General features: G+C 40.3%; 1 protein-coding gene across 1 annotated transcript in view; it reads right to left on the reverse strand.

Annotated features, from left to right (window-relative positions):
• Positions 1-20591, reverse strand: part of LOC134661447 (glutamate receptor 1-like) — a 133011-nt gene that overhangs the window by 55229 nt on the left and 57191 nt on the right. Inside the window, exon 2 of the mRNA XM_063517541.1 lies at positions 408-560. Within this exon, the coding sequence (XP_063373611.1) occupies positions 408-560 (153 nt within the window). The remainder of the gene's footprint in view (positions 1-407; positions 561-20591) is intronic.

The raw sequence follows: 20591 nt of genomic DNA on the forward strand, positions 1-20591 counted from the left end.
CAAGTGATCGGGGGAACAAAGGTGATTAGGTATCAAGGGGAGAGGCCTTTTCCCAGCAGTGGGACACTAATCGGCTAGTAATAAAGGGATTGGGGAATATGTATAATATAATATAATTTGTTTCTACATTTTGGACTTCACGGGCCTATAAATACCGGTCTTTTGATAGGCTCACGTAGAGGCCCTTTGGAGAGCTTTAGTGTCATGTAGAACGCCTGCTGGAACCCGTTCACAGGCGCAACAATAGACACCTATGAACCGGTCGCAGCAGGCAGGACTATTGTAGAAAAAGTGAACAGTATATATCGGTCTATGGATTGAAGTTTGGGTGGACAATGAGACTGTATATAATACTGTATATTAATAAACTAATATAATATTATGATGATATTAGAATATGTACTTACTGAGCCTGGAGAGTTTAAAAGCATCCGCGGTGTTGATAACGTCCACGTACAGCTGGAAGTCTAACTTCGAAGTCTTGTTGAGCGTGGAATGCTGCATTATCGCGAATTTGAACGCGTTCTGGATCTCTTCTGTGTTTTGGTCAAACACCACACCTATAACAAGAATAAAACAAATTACGATTTTAAGCTAACACGCTTAGCTTTTTGGTGAAGGAAAACATCGTGAGGAAACCTGCATACATCTGCGAAGAAATTCAAAGGTGTATGTGAAGTCCCCAATCCGCATTGGGCTAGCGTGGGGACTCTAGCCCAAGCTAGGGTTACCAGATACAAATTTAGAATTTCCTGACAAAATTCCTGATTTCCGAATATTTTTATTTATATATTATATTTTTATTATTTGTATTGATTTAAGTAAATAAAAAGGTACTTTATAAAGAAGTCTATCAATTCAAAAAATTCCTGACATTTTCGTGTTTCGTCCCCATTCCTGACAAAAGGCCAAAATTCCTGACATGTCAGGAAAATTCCTGTCATCTGGTAACCCTAGCCCAAGCTCTCTCGCGCATGAGAGGAGGCCTGTGCCCAGCAGTGGGACGTATATTGGCTCAAATTATTATTTTATTATTATACACACGGTCATTTAGTTAGACTGTAAATACTACTGAATAAAACGATATATTCTATCGATATAGGCTATGAACTACCGAATGATATAAGTATAAACTACTTCGGGACTCATCATGGCCCAGAACCCGTAGGTACTAACCGGGACACGGTTCTTTGTCAAATTGCTAACATGAAATTAGTTTTTAGGGTTCCGTACCTCAAAAGGAAAAAACGGAACCCTAATAGAATCACTCGTCTGTCTGTCTGTCTGTCTGTCTGTCTGTCCGTCCATCCGTCTGTCACAGCCTATTTTCTCCGAAACTACTGGACCAATTAAGTTGAAATTTGGTACACATATGTAAGTTTGTGACCGAAAGATGGTCGTGTAACGTAAATAAACGAATTTTAAATATGGAGGCCATTTTTGGGGGGTAAATGAGAAAATTACAAAATAAAGTTTTTCTAACTATATCGTGTTACATATCAAATGAAAGGGCTCATTGTAAGAATCTCAAATATATTTTTTTTATAATTTTAAAATAAATAGTTAAGCGGTTATTCAAGAAAATAGGCAAAAAATGACCATTCCCCCCCCCTTATCTCCGAAACTACTGGGTCTAAAATTTTGAAAAAAATACACAAAATAGTTCTTTACCTATAGATGACAGGAAAACCTATTAGAAATGTGCAGTCAAGCGTGAGTCGTACTTAATTACTTAGTCTTTGACCCTACCCCTACGGGTTTTTTTTAAATGTTTTCTCCGAAACTACTACCCATTAAGGTGAAAATTGGTACACATATGCAAGTTTGTGACTCAAAGACGGCCATGTAACGCAAACAAATGAATTTTAAACATGGGAGCCACTTTTGGGATGTAAATGGGAAACTTAAAAAATAAAGTTTTTCAAACTATATCTTGTTACAATTCAAATGAAAGAGCTCATTGTGAGTAACTCAAAAATGGGGGGAAATGCCTTCGGCGCGCCTCACTCTAAATTTTATATCTGCATACATCTAGCAACTATATCAAGTTTGGTGTCTTTTTCGTGTAATTCGAGGATAAGGAATTCATTTCTGTGACTAAATTTTCACTTACCCATACAAAAAATACGAGAAATTCATAATTCATAAAAAATCTTTACACTTTTTTTTACGAAACTCCTCTACAGAATTAAAAGTATGGGGATTTGCTCTAGAAAAAAAATACCTGTGAATAGCCCAGTTATCCTACTATATATAATAGTAAACTTATCAAACATTTTTCTTTTATAACCCTCTTAAAAAATGTTTTGTGTCTCACGGCGTACCCGCATTGTAAGAGCGGTAAGCAGCTTTTAGGATTTTTAAGTATGTTTAGATGATTTCTGATAAGTTGTTATGCTTGTGTACGGCTACCATCAGTTTGGAACTGACATAAACGCCATCGAGAACGTAATTTACTTTCTATGCATCTCGCTCGTACTCGCATATTAGTGCGAACGAGATGTATTATAGAAAGTAAATTACGTTCTGGATAGCGTATATGTCAGTTTAGACACTGTCAGTGACTCATGGTACGGGCTCTGGTTGTAGATAACATTAATAAATTACTTCTGGACTTGATATATATACACATACAATTTAATTATTTTTTTAAGAAGCAGAAATGTCTGCGACCGATGCTATTATGCTCAGAATAAATAAAAAATTGGAAAAAATACTGTCTTGGGTGACACTTGAACTCCAGACGCCGTGAGTTCAAGTCTCACCCAAGAGAGTAATTTTTCCACTTTTAAATTCATATAAATAAAGATGTTGGGAACACTTTCGCCAGTAGAGTTATTATAATTGTGATAAAATTAACATATTTAGTTCTTAGGATATGTCTGACAAAAAATGCACATAGGTCCGTGCAAATGTGCAGTCAAGCGGGAGTTGGACTTAATGGACGGAACCCTTAGAACGCGAGTCCGACTCGCTCTTGGCCGGTTTTTAGTACCTAGCATGAGTTTACTGCGGTCGCCGCTCAGCACATAATTATTATTTTCCATAATACTCGTAATTATCAGCCATTTTGCCATTCATCGAACCAATTAACTCGAATGAAACGTTATACAACTTTTTTTTTTACTGGAGACATTATTTCAGTAGGTGGGTACTTTCATGAAATATTCGTAAAAAAATAAAGTTTTATTACGTTTTGCATGTAAGGCAGACTGATTAACTCCCATTTATTATTTCAACCATGACTTATGTAGCTACCATAAATATACCTAAGTAAAAATGAGCGAAAAATATACGAAATAATGTCGTAAAGTTCAGATATATGTTATAGCATGTCAGGAATTCACGGGCAGGGTTATAGAGTCAATTTTTAAAAGTGCTTGCTCCTTCAAGCCGAGGTATCGAATGATGTGACCGGCCGATATAATATTTCAGTCAAATAGATGTTTCTGAAGGAACTAAATATATATATCATAAATGAACCTTACTCTTAACTAAGTGAACGACGTGCTAAATATATGTAGGTACAAATTTATTTGTAACAGGACATATACTTAGCATAGAAAGATTTGAATCACATTCTCAGTATTCATTGTATAAATAAACAACATTATTTGTTGATACATTAACTTAGCGCGGCGAGAGAAGGTAATTTCACAAAATGAGATACGAATCAAAATAGCTTTTAAATGAACATTCATCTTGATATCTATGTAGTGCGGATTCTGAGCGAGACAGTAGTGACTTTATACGTCCATTTACGCATACATTACAGAGGGTTAAGGATAGCCGCTGCAGTAATGCAGATGCTGATCCGCAGATAAAGCGTAGGTTGGCACGCCGTAACATCACGCTTCTCGACTGGAGTGGACGGCAGGCGGCCCGGAATAAAACCTTGCCTGTCCATTGGTTTATGAATATGACTAGAGTGTGCGAGCGGCATTCACAATTTATTGTTTTGTGAGCATACGCCGCTGTGTAGTATTCCGGTATGGAATTTATGGCTTTAGTCTGCCCGGAGAAAAATATGGATTTATTGTCCTAGCTTTGCAACAAATCGTTATTGATTTCAGGAATGGTAGAAATGGAATTACACGGTGATTTACTGGATTAATAACCCATTGTTAATTCTTATTATATAATGATTTAAAAAATAATAATGATATCTTGCAACGGGCTAAACTTTAAGTATGAAGCAAGCCATTTAAAGAAGCAGCATTTAAGCACACAGGAAGCATGAAACTTAGCAAGCATGCAGTTTTTATTAGGGCTAAATTGGGTATGCAAGTGCTTATAAGTACTTACTGTTACTAAAATTGCACCACCCAATCTCTCTGCTTTGCCTTAAGGTTGACTGGTAGAGAATGCTTTTGGCATTAAGTCCGCCTTTTGTACGATAAGTTTTTCTTTTGTGCAATAAAGTTTAAATAATAATAATAATAAATAATAAATAAAAGTATAATAAAAATGTCATCAAATGATTTTTCTTTCATCTGTAGGGTTTTTAGGTGTAAAATCAGATAAATATAATTAAAAAGTTCATCAATCATGATTCCAGTCTTCTTAGGAATTATATTACACTAGCTTCTGCCCGCGACTTCGTCTGCGTGAAATGATGTTGATGATGTTGATTAATATAAATATTATCTTTACCTTGGCCTCAAACTATCTCCATACGTGTCAAAATTCATCTTAAAATTGTTTCTGCCTTCGATCAACACGGGCTTCCGACAGGTCGGAAGGGATAGGCCCAAGCGATATCTTGACATTCAAATCATTCTGCCATTTTTCGCGGGGGGGAACGTGCACACAGTCGCACTTCTCACACACTTGCATACAAAATCCAATCTGTAATGACGACACAAATACATAGAAAATGACACCCTACACAGACAAATCTTGCACACCTCGATCTATTTTTGTGTACGGACGAGTCACAAGTGTCACAACACGCACACTAACACATTTTCGTCAAGAGATGAGAAGTCGGATTTGTTGCTCGACCGATCCGCAATTTGTACTGGGCGAGAAAAATCGATAAATCCAGCAATTACATGAGACTAAAATATAATAATTGTGTTTAAATATAATTAAACGTATGACATGTAAAAAAAAAATTACGTGTGAAATGTAACACCTTCTTTTTGTAAATTTTATGTCCCCGACCTCTTTTTACAACAAAAAACCGAGCAATTAGGCATTTTTTCTGCTGCTGTGTTCACTCGCGCGTCTGGACTCGGTCTAGTTAAAAATCCGAGGGCAACTAGTTTTATTATCCGCGCTAGATCAGTTGATCTTGTACCTAGGCAGAGGGGAAATAGTGCGAATGCCGCATCCCTTCCGTGTTGATCGAAGGTTCCTGCGGTATTAAGCGTGAAGCGGTAACAGAGAGACAGACAGAGGTACTTTCGTATTAGTAGGGATTTATTGTAGAATTACATTTATACTACGCATCAGCAATACAAAGGTAAGTAGGTACGTCGCTGTATTAAGGTGTATCCGTAGCGAACACTCATACAAGTTGCTTAAATTTTCGCGCCTTATTAGCGCAACTCAAACAATAATATATGGTACATCAAGTGGCAACTTGGCAAGTCACATGCAAAATATGTCACGTAGGCGTAAAGACAGCCAAAACCGATTATGCGTTAACGCGAACCAGCATAAGCATATAAGCAGCAATGCTTAATCCATTCAAAGAAGTACTCCATTGTCACATATATGCTATACTATACGATGCATACCTATACAATGATTGTATGCAACAACGAGAATTCAGCGAAAACTGAAAGTTTCAAACTTCACTTTTATGATTTTTTTTGACTTTCGTACCAATTTTCTGAAAATATTCAGGGTTTATATTTATAAAATTCAGTGACACCCCACACTGTAGTACTCGGGCGAAAGAAACATCATCACTACGTGTACAGAAATTACAGAACCTAAGTTTTATGATCACTTTGTCGATGAGAGTGATATTAAATTTGTATAAAATATCCCATCAAAAACATAAATGTGAAATGAGCGCCAAGTTCAAGATAAAGAATACCTAATTCAATTATTTTAAGTAAGGAGTATTAGACGCATTCTGTCTTGCTCCACTGAGACACAAACGTCATTATGGTCTGGCGAGACATTACCCGAAAAGACCCGTTGAACCTCAGGATACAACAGTATCTGAGGTTTTGGGTCGACCCTGTTTACGTTTTCGCGGTGCATCTGCTGCTTGCTTCGAGGACTCGTTCTATGTGTCAGGAGTAGGTACTTAGGCGCGTTAATATTGTTTTGCTCTACTGGGACATAAAGATCATTATGGCCTGGCGAGAGATTATCCGAAAAGAGTCGATGAACCTTACGGTATGTATCTGAGGTTTTACGTCGACCAGGTTTACGTTTTAGTGGACGGCCCTTTCGCGCTGAGTCTGCTGCTTGCTTCGAGGACTCGTTCTGTGTGTCAGGACTGTCAGGAGTACTAGACACATTCATATTGTTTTGTTTTGCTCCACTAGGACACATACGTCATTATGGCCCGACGAGCCGAAAAAAGTAAGCGCTTTGTAGGATATTTACGGCACTAGCAACAGATTAATAAGCAACATCATCATGCCCATCATAAAAATGTTATAGACCTTATTCCTGTCTTCCAATAATCGCAAATATTTACCTACAGCTGCATCGACAACTAAGGAATAATAGTGAATAGAAAATGTGTCAAACAGAAGCGCCTTCAAAATCAGCGCTCTCAGTCCACCCCGCTGAATAAATCTGAAAGTTCCGGCCACTTGTTTCGACTTTTGTTTGAAAGTGTAAAGGCCATGACGAGAAAAATACGCGGTGACTTACTTTTTATTGTAACGCGAATGGTTGGAGGAGAAAAGTTTCCTTATTTTTCACGTTCCGACGCCAGATGCCCTTAATGCTTTGGGTCACTTTGTTTATTATCCTGGGGAAATTTCAGAACTAACACCTCTTTATGACAAGGGAATCTGTTCTTATATATAAAACTCACGTTGTCTTACTACACTTAACTGCGAAGCACACACAAGCACAAGTAGAACGTCTGTGTGAAAATTTAAAAAAAACAGAATTTTCCCTGCTGCTGAATAAACAATTAAATGTGTCAGTATCATAAAACAAAACATACATTAATGGGTTAATGCGGTAAACACACTGATGCGGGACCCACGCGCCGCTCTGGTGTGTGAGTAAGACAGGGTTATGCACTGCTGCAATAGGTACAGTTAAAGTTGTTGTTACCTGATATTGCCAGGTTAAAAGTTCACTCCACCAGCTCCTTGAATTGCCCCCTAACATGTTTACTACTTACACAACAATGAAAGCTAAGTTCCAAAAGGATTAAATCTCCAGATAAATGCAGTCACGCGAAACTGATTGAGTCACATTTATTACTTATAGTAGATCATATAACATAAAATATTAAGCCGATAAGATGCTAAAATATTTTGTTTGTGAATAGAAATTTAATTTACACCTCAAATAGGTGTCCATGCAAATTCTATCGAGGCGTTTGATGGTCATTAACTCTTATAGATATTAGCTATGGATGATAAATTTAATATCACTTTTTCTTTCATCGGTACAAAACAATATTAAGTAGGTACCTATTCATTTTATACAGGATATTTCATCTTATTAATACACTAAAAAGCATATCCTTCCATTAATTAATACATACCTAACGGATATTAACAAGATACGAATGGTATGTTACATAAACATATAGGCATTATATAGAAATCTTCAAACTATAATGATGTCGGTACTCGAACATTAGTGCTTGAAGCTTCACACGAACATTCAGACGGTCGTTTCTTTAACCATCTAAAGATTGATCATTTGCGCCTGGTTCAAAGCTAGTCTTTGTACCTTGTAATGTGAACGTTGACACGCTACTTAAAACGCTCTTAATAGCCAATGAGTGAATTGAAGTTCCTTAAGCGGCTGCAACTGTGGAAAAAAACAAACTTCGCAAATATTTTTATCCTCGTCGGCAAGGGCTACATGTTTGCGCCGTTTGATGTCGAAACTCTGGGACTGTGGGGGGCCCAGCGCGATTTTCGACTGGTCCAGATACTCGAGATCAGCTGAATAGGTAATAATTGCAAAGATGTTTCTTATTTCTTTATCTCATTATTATTTTAAATATCGACTAGAATTAATCATTAACACGTCTGTCTTTGAAATACAACTAGCGTCAGTCATTATTGCTGTTTTTTTTTATCACTCGCGACTTCAATAGCCCGGATGGGTGTGCTAAAGTAGAATATACCTGCGAATGAGCATCTCTACCAGAATTTAGAGATGTAACAGAGCCGATAGGGGTGCGCTAGCACCACCAATATGATTGCCAATAGAAAAACGCCCCGGCTATGCTACTTCTCTCAGCTCTACTTGGTGCTAACTGTAACAACTTCAAAGAGGAAAAAAGTAATCCATAATTATAGGATTACTTCTTTGTTTATCTGTCTGCCTTTTCCCCGGGTTAGACTAGCATTTGATCGGTTTTTTGGTGTCATAGGTAAACAGTAAAATTGTAGTAAACAAGCGGCATTTAAAATCATTTATATATAGGTACAGAAATTCGATACGGTTTCGTATTAAAAATACTGTCCGCTATAACTGTTATTAAAGGATGCTGTGAATAGGCTCGTAAATTAATAAAAATATCCTCTAAATCGCTGCTATGGTGGGCAGTGTGCCCAGTAGGCTGGCCGCATTGCCACGTATTGCCATTATTATAATATATGTTTTAATCGTAAAATGACTTACTTATTCGATAAGATATTTAAACGCGGTCGTAGTAGCAGTTTAGTAGATCAATGAGCGTGATACTTATTACTTAAGGGGCCCACTGATTAATAGTCCGCCGGACGATATCGGCTTGTCAGTTAGAACAAAAAGTTGACAGCTCCGAACAACTGACAGGCCGATATCGTCCGGCAGCCTGGTAATCAGTGGGCCCTTTTACTCTTATATTATTTCATGTTTATGTATTGGCAATAGGTCAACATCATGCCCATGAAATACATCCCACTAACATACAGATATATCCCGTTGGCACCCTTTGCAAGGGTGCATGCGGAATCCCAAATATAAAGTAGTTGTGTCATGATAGATTATAATATAGGTACCTATTGCATAAGTATGTACGCACATATACATTAGGTTAGTACAGTGCTTTCTCTGTTCAAGGTAAATTAAAAGTAAACACTATAAGGGACGGTAGCTATTTTATTCACCATTTTTATTTTCAATAAAAATGTATTTTTAAGGCGCTGTCAGTTCAGGCCCATCTCCGAACGTATTCCATTCGTGATTTGATAGGTTTACACTAACGGATTCCATTTAGGTACACAGTCCTGTTTTGCTTTTAATAAAAGTCTAATGGAAGGCAACATGTACCCTCCAGGCCCAGAGCAGAGTTGGACGGTTTCATGGTACCTATTGAAATTGAAACCTATCGATCGTCACTCACAATACCTTTAAACCTGCCTCCTCAAGGAAAAGGTTACGTTACATTAAATTGATTCCTACTTTAGGAATTATTCCCCAATATCATTTGCTGTATTATTTCCTAAGAGCAATTACTAACCTAACCTTATCATTATTACCTATGCTGCAGTAAAAATTCTTTGTTAACGTACTTTTGGCTAACTTGTAATGTATGTTACTACTCAATAACTAATGTGCATGGACTATGACCTGATTCGGTATAGTGTCAATATTTTCATTCTAAGAGCATAGGGTATACATATAAGGTGGGTAACGATTCTAAATATCCGCTAAAAGGTGAGGTAGGTAGGTTAATAATTTTTAAAGAGTGAACTACCTAATTCGTTGACGTTGCCGATTTTAGCACAAATTAAGCTTGTTTACAAAAGCTACAGGCAGCAAACAGTAGCAAACTCTTTATTTCAAAAGAGTAACTTTGTAACGTATCACCGAAACCTAATTATGAAGCAGAATTCAAGCACAATTTTCAGCAAACTATTATCACTAAATCAGTAGGGAAGGGAACCCGTACCATATGTCATTGCTCATTGTCATATTGATTACCCCGCGGTAGGTCGGTTTCAGCCGAACTACAATCCCTGCGGGCTCAGCACGGTTCCATTTTTATCGACTATCACTATGCCCGTCACTTTCGCACTTACATACTTGTTAGAACGTGACAGGCATGGTGATAAACGATAAAAATGCGACCGTGCTACTAGGGCTGTTTAGGTCCCGTTATGGAACTCTCGGTGGGGATCGCTGTGATCCCCAATATAATTACAAGCCATTTATTACCCTTCGCGTGCCGCGTCATTTTTTACATGTTGTTTATTGAATTTTCACCTAACCGATAATTTACGCGTTACTCTTTGCACGCGATATGTTATTTTAACACCATAGCAAATGTTAGGTGTATTATAGACTTAAAATCAAAACTAATACTAAAGAGTCATTTTGTAGATGAAAAAACTTATTGTAATCAGAATATAATGGTTTTGATTCATACTCAAATTGTACGAGCAGAACGCATTATTGATCGAATAAGATGCGTAAAGTGTAAGAAAAAATCTTCGGAGAAGTTCGGATGAACACACAAGTTTGTTTGCTTGCATGCTTTGTGACACAATATTAGTGTCACTAAAGCATGTAAGTTGTGGTTAAATAAATATTTTATCTATCTATCTATTTCAGAAAATAAACTATACTCGTAAATCATGGAATTCACCTGAATTACTCGTATCTACGTTTTCCCGCGATGAATTAAAAAAAAAACTTGGTAAGCCATGATGTAGGTACCTACCCTATATCGTAATCTGGCCTGGCATCCTTACACGAACCGGCAATCTCCTATAAAAATATTATTATTTACATCAATTTCAAAATACTGAGCGTGTGGCACTTTATATACCTAATTAACGCTTTTGCAATGAAGTAACAGCCTTTATGAGTAACGCAATAAGAAAAAAATTGTAAAGCGTAGCATAAAGGCTTTTGTCAAAAGTGTGCAATCCACGTGATTGAGAACAGCAGAGACTCACAGTGGATATGTGTGGGATGACGTAGAATTAATCTGTGTCGTGTAAATAAATGTGGGGCGTATGTCACAGCGGCGGCGGCGCGGCGGCGACCGCGGAGCTCCGGAAACGGTGCCCCTCAACAGATTGGAGTACCAAAATGCTTGCCAAACTTATTATTTACTCAAGGAACAATCTTAATAATCCTGCAATATGTATCCTGAAATTAACTACATCAAACCCGATAAACGTTATTTTCAACGGAATTAGCCGGGACGGTATATTCGATGGTATTAATAAACGTATTCGTACATATGAGTATATCCGACATCAAAGACAAAGTGATGTAGTGATTCACGTTGCCTAATAAGAGTATGTGTATTGGTTTGGATTAGGTTAGTTAGGTTATCAGCCTCTTTCCGCACAGAGTCTAAGACCTACCTACCTACCCTATGAACAATAGCATATTTTCTGACCTAGATAGTTTCTCTGTATCAGAGTCTAAAGCATGCGATGTGGAAACCTGCAAACATCATGTTCGCCGCTGTTTAAATATAAACAAACTTGGAGATGATTTACGCAATATTGACTTTGGCCCCGTTTATAATTCTGCTGATGCAGAAAATAGTATGCTGTACCTGACCAAATGTCCAGCAAGCAATTTTACTTAACACCAATAAGACACGTCTTAATAGCAACGCCCTTCAAAAGATGACGTACGATGATACAGAGAACTTACTAATAGTCGTAAAATGATTACCTACTGTACTCTGATATTTAATGGAACTTAAGAATTCACTTTTTGTTTAGGTAATAAGACTTATATTGTGTACCATACCTATAGTTTATAATTAAGTGAATAAGTAATAAATAATTAATATTGTCCTTTGCTGCCTGAAACACAGGGAATCCTAGTTCAGGCATTTGTAAATCACTTGTCTTTATAAATTATTAGTCTTTAGGAGCAACCACTGTACTATACTTTCTCAATAAATTATTTGTATTTGTATTTATTTGTATTTGTAAGTACCTAAGAAATATGTCACACCACAAATAATGTTCACAAGTGATAAATTGATACCAATTTGATTTCAATATCAATACGTCGTGCTTTTAAAAGTACTTAGTACGTAATTCCCATTCCCTTGTATTGAAATCAAAATTATACCAATGTAGTCAGGCGGCCAAAGCTCGTCAAAGTAATCATGAACAAGCCATTTTTCATGCGATTTGATGATTGATACTCATTAAAGACTGTCTGGAGCAGCTTTCTTGGTACAAAGAAAAGATAAAAGTGGATTATAACTGATTTAATTATTACGAATTACGATCATCCATTAGACCAGCAAAAAAAATTTTAGAATAAAAAACTTATCATTCGAATCCGTGATACTGTGACTCAGGGAATCCGAGAAACTACGCTAGCTACGCTTGGTATTATGTTATAGAGTCTTTAGCTTCATGGGGACTCTAGATTAGCACTCTAAACAAAACCGAACTTTGCTCTGCTTTTGCGCAAAAAACTTTTGTAAGATTTTGTTTACTCGTGCTAATATTGAGACTCCAAAATTCAAAAAAGAAATTTCTTGATCGTTGTAAAGGTTTCGTTGTAAAGGCACGAGAGAAAGAAACTACTGCCAAGTGACTGACTGACTGGAATACTATATAATTAATGTTGGTATATTATACACACGCTGGAAATTCATTTACATTTATCAAAAAACATAATTTTTACATCTCCAAGTAGTTTATCAAATATACTCAGTTTCCTATAGGATTCAAGTAAGTAACAATATTTTCGTACAGTTGTCCAAAGTTTCGATACGCGCCACACCTCAAGCTTGCCTTCCTTTACGTATGTTTAATTGTTTATCTTCTACATCTGCATGCTATTAATTGGACTCTAGACATATCTATATTATTAAAAAGCTTTGGAAACTTAGCAAAAGACAACTCCAAATCATAACGGGGGTGTTCACTGGCCATTACGGGGTCAAAGGAATTCTGGCCAAGATGGGACACTGACAACACCGATTGTCGTATGTGTGATGAAGAGGAAGAGACAGTGAAACACTTAATGTGTGAATGTCACGCCCTCGCCAGACAAAGAATGAAGGACTTCGGAGCAGAATATCTGGAACCAAAGGACTTTAAAACGCTACCCATGAGCTCCATCATCCGACACATGGATATGGTGGGAAAAGCTCTTGAGTAGTTGACGGATCTTCTCTAGGGGGTAATTGCACAAAAGATCCCTATGGGTCGAAGTGTATCCGCAAGGGCCCCCGAAAACAATAACATAAGATATCTATATTATTCCTACGCCAAAGTGCACGGTATGGACATAAATTCGAGGAACGAGTGCCCACGCTTTACAGTGTTTCAATAGGTACCTTAGAATTAATAATATATTAATCAGTTTACACTTTGTACTGAAAACGAGCAAATAGACTCACAAATTCATAAAGTACAATGTGTTTGTTCTCTACCTGTGGCGACTGCAATTATCGAAGCTAACATTATTTCGCGGCCCACACTGGTTATCATCGCCCAATGTTATAACAAGCGATGCCCCGGCTCGAGCTAGTTTTAGTTTTAGGTCGCTTAGTATTTCCCTATTATCAACGATATGCTTTCAATTATAATGACTAAAACCGCTCTTCACAACATAACCTTACACAACTTTGGGAACGAACAAATTCTTTTTATGATATCTTTTTGATTTGTGTTTTAAATAATCACACTACATATATGTCGGCGGCCGATCGTAAGATCAGGCAGATCGTATTGTTCCTGTGTCATGTTTTGACGATAGTGACATTAAACCAATATACATAGGTATACAATGTATAGGTAGGATAGGTTCGTTAGGTTGCTTTAGATGCCCGAAGGGCAAACTGCCCAGAAATAGGAGCCCCGCGTAGCGGGGCTCCGTCGACTCAGCGAACGGGTCAAAGATTTTCACGTTTCACGATATGCCTAGGAATTTCACGATATGCGTGATCTTACGATCGGCCGCCGACATATAAATTATAAACTAAAATAGATGATCCGGCCTACACCACTTCGAGGGCGTCGTCACTTTTATTTAATACCTTAGATTACAGTTTATAATTGAAGACCCTTACGTTCTAAATAAATATAGCAAAAATTAAAATATAAATGAGTTCTCTGAATATCCTTATTTCTGCCCTAGCTTCTGATAATAATTATTTTTAGATAAACTTTCACGTACGCCGATGGAACACCTTTTATTACCTATCTACATAAAAACAAACTTGAAATAATGGAGATAACTGCCGTAGATAAGGTGAAATATATATCCATGTTTATGACTGCAATACTGCAAACAACGTGAAAAAAACAGCCGAGTGCGTGTCGGGTCAGGCATAACGGAGGGTACCGTACATTCATACGTTATGAAATGACACACAAGCAAAAGGGCGTAGCGCCACGGTATTTAAATATTTTTTAACAAGAGGAGAAATTTATTGAAAGAGCTCCCATAATTGCTCAACCGATCAGGTTGAAAACCTATTTCGTGCAAAGTGTTTATTAGGCTACATTTTCTTGATTTTTTTTTATATTTTCTAACCCAAGGTTCAAATGAATGGGGACACATTTTTTGCACTTTCAAAGCCATTATTTTCAAAAGTATTATTTAATAAAAAAATATTCAGACTCCTCAAAGCTGTTTTTAAAGGCCAATCGAATGATGTAAGTACATGTTGGTTTCAACTGATTATTTTTCTTCATTAGGTACTCAACCTAAAAAAGTATGTAGCGGCTCGCAAAATATTTATACCTAATACGTTCTAAATTTCGTAAAATATACCTTAAAGTTTCTGAGTAAAATATCTGTGACTAACGGACACACGGATATGACGAAAGTACTTATAAGGGTTCCGTTTTTGCCATTTGGGGTACGGAGCCCTGAAAAAGGATTCTCCACTAATATATAACGGAACAAAGGAACAGCCGCTACTTACCTACTCGAATGCAATAAATATGCCTTTTAAAAACAAAGCCTATTTATATCAGGTCTCAAAGGACATAAAACCGGAAAAGTGCGAAAAACTTTCTAGCAGAAGGTTTTGTGCCAACTTGCCATAATCCACCCGTCTGGCTCTCAGCCTTGTAACTTCTAAACGGTGTGTCGTTGAAAGTTCAAGCAATGTATTCTGAAGATAATTCATGACAAAGAACAAAAAACAAAAACCGGTCAATTGCGACTTGCGAGTTAACTCGCGCATCGAGGGTTCGATCGAATGTCATTTTTTTCTGTCATGACTCATTTTAATTTTAGTATGATGTAGATTTAAGTCTCCTAATACTTTTTTTTATACGGGCACAAATCTCTCAATAGTAAAACTTTCAGAATAGAAGACTTAAATCATAGTAAAAAAGTAAAAACCCACGCGGCGGCCATATCTTCCGTCACAAAGTTCGCGCGGCGCGCTATCGTTTGTTTCCTTCTAATTTCCTGACTATTCCCCTCTTGACAAGACACGCAGCGTCTTTTAAACCTCCCAATCCGAGGTACGGCTGCCTTTCTTAGTATTGAAGCCACAATACATATACACTATACACCCCGGTGTGATACAGAGCGGCACACTCATCTAAAAAGCCCCACTTTAAAATTAACACATAAGTTCGGAACAACTAAAAAAGTTTAAATTGGAATCGTGAAAGCTGCGTTATAACGGTGAAACGTTGTACTTAACTGAAACCTGGGTGATACTTAAATTTTGGTGATTATGCGGCGTAGTTGCAATAATAACAACGGGCATACCTATTAGGATTGTTAAATGGTTGGAACCTCGCCCGCCGATCGACGCTGCCTTTAAATAATCATTTGGGAAAATATGATGAAAAAAAAAAAAAAATTGTTACCTTAAAAAACAAGTACCTACGCTACCGTCGCTACTCTATTTTCAAATGTTCTAATAAACGAGATGACCTGCATCACATGTGCAATTTGTAGGTATGGTAGCTACCGCGTGTCTAGCCAAGTTCAAAGAAAAAGGAACTGGCGACGCAGCAACCGTGTGTATAATAATATATATTATTATTATTCTCTTTATTTATTTATCTTCTTAGTTTAGGTTTTTTTACAATATGAATATAAAAGTAAAATAAAAAACACTTACTTATTATTATTATTATTTGTATGTCTTGTCCATATCTCGGGACCATGGGGTCCCGGACCTTTGGGAGGCGTACGTGGGGCCAAAGCCAACAGCGCAGAGGCCCTTTAAGACACTTTAATCTAAAAGCAAGGGATACACGTGGCGGATACCATCCCCGAACGCACAATGTGATACATCTGGAGATGGTCCCCGCCAGGTGCAAAGACTATTGCAGTGCAGCACTTTTGTGCTGCGATGGGAACTAAGGTCATGGGCTATAGATGTGAATGTGGGATGGACTGGATAATGGGCTATGGGTGAGACTAGCGGACACCTGCCGTGACAATCAGTCTCAAAATTGTAAATGACAGGTGGTGACTCGCCAACTCATTGAGTGGGCCCTGCAATGGCCGCGCGCACAGTGCGACAACAGGGCAACACTTTGGAGCGGCTGAGAGGTTGTCGAGAGGTGAGTCTGCGGTAGCCAGATCCCGGTAATCCGTTCAGCAGGCCGCCGGCGTTATGACATTTTACACTTCCAACCTGGAGCATAGGTCCCGCTCTTGCGACTCCACTCTGGCCGGCCAATCAAGGCAAGCACAGAGGCGAGGGCCAGATGACAGGGCCCTCTGGAATAGGGATCCGCGGTGTCGCCACTCACCGTCAGCTTGCCACAAGCTGCCCCCGCGGGGTTATTATTATTATTATTTGTATCTCCTTTTTTGGGATCACGGGCATATAAATCGCGGTCTTTTGATAGGCTTGCGTGGGGATATAGATCCAACACGTAGAGGCCCTTTGGAGAGCTTTAATGTCATGTAGAACGCCTGCTGGGACCCGTTTACAGGTGCAACAATAAACACCCATGAACCGGTCTATTATTATTATTTTCTTTATTTACTTGAACTCTCTAGGCTAGGTGATTTATAATATGAATATAAAAGTAAAATATAAAAACACTTACAAAACAATAAAAAATACATATAAACACATTATAAAAAACCTAACCTAGGGTGCCGCCAGCAGCGGGGCAAGGCCCAAGCTGCCGGTGGTCAGGGCCGCAGAGAGAGGAACCGGCGGACTATCCGCGCCGTGTCCAAGATCACCGCCTTCTGCATCTGGCCCTTGATCCAACCACCTAGCGAGAGTCTCTCAAGATGTTGGTCGAGACTCTTCGCTATTAGACCGTTCGCTGAAACAACTATCGGGACAATGATCGTCGAATCAACATCCCACATGGCGGTTATCTCGTGAGCCAAGTCTAGGTACTTACTAGACTTGTCCTTCTCGGCTTTCACGAGATTCTCATCATGGGGGATGGTGATGTCAACGAGCACGGCCCGGCGCTGCGATCGATCTATTATCACAATGTCAGGCTTATTGGCTACAATAGTCCTGTCAGTGATGATAGATCGATCCCAATAGAGCGTGGCACGACCATTCTCGAGAACTTGCGCAGGTGAATACTTGTAGTACGGTACTTCGCGGTCCACAAGGCCGTATAGAAGAGCAAGCTGCTGGTGAATAATCCTGGCTACGAGATTATGTCTGTGCAAGTACTCGCCGTTAGCAAGATGAGAACAACCGGAAATGATATGCCTGAGTGACTCTCCGGGACGGCGGCATGCCCGACAAATGTCGACCGTACCGTCCTTCAGGATATATTTCCGATAGTTGTTCGTCATCATTACTTCGTCCGCAATTGCACAGGCAAAACCCTCGGTTTCTCCGAAGAGGTCCCCGAATCGTAACCAGTTCACCGACGCGAGCAGGTCCACATCAGGTCCCGTGAGGGCCTTGTAGAACCGCCCGTGTAGCACCTTACTCTCCCATGCCGCCTTGCGATCCGCAGTACTTAGTACCACAGGTTTGCGCCAGTTCTCGTTTGCCAAGGAGAGCGGCGTGAGGTTCCTGTCTACTGCCACCACATCACGATGCATCCCACACTCGTTGTTAAGGAAATAATTCCTGAGATTGTACACCTCGCGGTTGTGGAGATCCTTGGCGTTTAGGAAGCCTCGGCCTCCACATTTCCGTGGGATGTACAATCTCATAACTGACGAGCGTGGGTGTAGCATGCGATGTGCGGTGAGCAGTGATCGGACCCTCCGATCCAGGGCGTCCAGCTCGGTCTGAGTCCACCTTAGTATGCCAAAGGAGTATGTGAGTAGGGGCATTACCCAGGCGTTGAAGGCGCGCACTTTGTTGCCTCCTGACAAAAGACTGTTAAGGACTTTTGTGAGCCGACTGAAAAAGCGCTCCTTCACCGACCGTCTAATACCCTCGTCCTCAATACCCAACGACTGTGACATACCAAGGTATTTATAGGTTTCTGATTCAGAGATAGATCTGAAAGCCATTGTCTCAGAGAGTTGTAAATTTGTTGAATTTACAACCCTCCCCCGCTCTACATGTATAACCGCACATTTATCGACACCAAACTCCATGTTGATGGCACTACTGAAGACTTCGGTAGTTTTCAGTAGGTCCAACAAGTCTTGGTTATTTGGTGCAAATAATTTGAGGTCATCCATGTACAGAAGGTGAGAAATGACTTCACCCTCTCTCCGAAGCCGGCAACCTAGTCCCAAATCTTTCAGCAGAGTGCTGAGGGGATTCAGAGCTAGGCAGAACCACAGGGGACTCAGACTGTCACCCTGAAAGATTCCTCGCTCAATCCTTATAAAATCCTGCGGACCAGAGCGGTCATTCCCGCCTCCTGGTTGACGAAGGACTGTGGTCCACCGCCCCATACACGCGCTTAGGAAGGCTCTCAAAGTTGCATCAACTTTATACAGCTCTAAGACCCTCCCCAGCCATGAATGAGGCACCGAATCATAGGCCTTCTTGTAGTCAATCCAAGCGGCTGAGAGGGCCCCCTTGTTCCGCCGGATTTGTTGGCATATGGTCATGTCTATGAGGAGGAGCTCTTTAGTACCACGGGACCCAACCCTACATCCATTTTGAGCGGAAGCCAAAATATTATTTGCGACAATGTGCGCGTTGATTTTTGCTCTCAAAATGGATGTAAGGAGCTTGTAGAGTGTAGGCAAGCATGTGATGGGTCTGTAGTTTTTTGCTTCCGTGGTACTACCGGACTTGAAGAGCAGGAAGGTGACACCAGTTGTTAAGGAAGGTGGGAGAGAACCAAGCTCGAGGGCTTGTTGAAATTGTGCTGCCAAGCAGGAGTGCGAGCATCGAAACCATTTTAGCCAGAAGTTGTGCAATCCATCCGGCCCAGGACTTTTCCAGTTCTGGGTCGTGCGGATGGCACAACTTACGTCATCGGGGGTGATAGTGACTACCCCCATAGGTTCGATGGACTCGCACTCACGCTCGACAACATTCATCCAACTCCCCTCGGTGTGTCCGACAGGCACCGACCAGATGCTACGCCAGAAGTCAGTCATGACAGTAGGATCCGGCGGCTGCGTGTCGGACTCACGAAGGTTGGTTTCCTCCCACTTTCGGTACACCTTCCTTTGGTCACTCTGGAAAAGACGATTCTGCTGGAATCGATCCACACGCTCTCTATAGCGGCGAATACGGTTTGCCCATGCATAGACTTTCTGCTTTAGAAAGTCGATGCGCTCCGTAACGTTGGCCATGTAGTCGCGGGGCCTGATATCCGTCCCCGCGAACGCCTGGTTTACAAAGCGCATTACTCGGGGGCGATTGTTGCCCCCCCTGAAGCAGATCAGCTTTGCGATAAGAGTCCTAAAGGAGCTGATACGTCGCTCGATCCGTATTTGCCATGCGGGGGCACCTCCGGCGGTCCTAGGTGCACGTTCAGAGTCCGAAAACTTGACTCGTGCAACACGGCACGCCGCGATGGCTCCGCAATACATGATCGCGTGCGTATCATCTAAATCTTTACTAGTCCGCAAATATGGCTCTAGTAAAGCGTTTAGGGCTCCCATTAGCGCTAGATTGCGTCTATTCATAGGCAAACGTGGTAATCGCGGCCTAGTGTTGGGAGTGGAGCGATACTGCGTAATCGCCTCATCCAGAGTCCTCCTCAGTTGCTCATTGGCTGTACTACTCACACTCTGCGCGATCTCCTCCTCGTCGGCGTTGAGATCCAACCGCGGTGCCCCCGGTGCCCGGTCGGGTGCGGGCACCGGATTCGGCGACGTCGCGGGCGGGTCCCGCGCCGAGGTGGAGGCCGCGCAAGCAGAGAGAGCCTCCAGGCGAAGCCGATCAAGTGTCAAGTCATCCAACCGCTTTAGCCGCTGAATGACGCGCACCTGATCCGATAATCGCTGCTCCGACACGGTGATGGTGGGTTCAAGAGCCTGAAACAGAGGCAGTATTCTTGAACGATAGGCGGATAGCTGTGTTCCCCCCTCTGTAGCCCCATAATAGGCGCGCATGACATTCTCGTTCATTTGTCGAGTCCATCTCATGCGACGCACTACACCACCGGCAGCGG

Source organism: Cydia amplana, chromosome Z, assembly GCF_948474715.1.
Source record: "Cydia amplana chromosome Z, ilCydAmpl1.1, whole genome shotgun sequence".
In the NCBI taxonomy this organism is placed as follows: Eukaryota; Metazoa; Arthropoda; class Insecta; order Lepidoptera; family Tortricidae; genus Cydia; species Cydia amplana.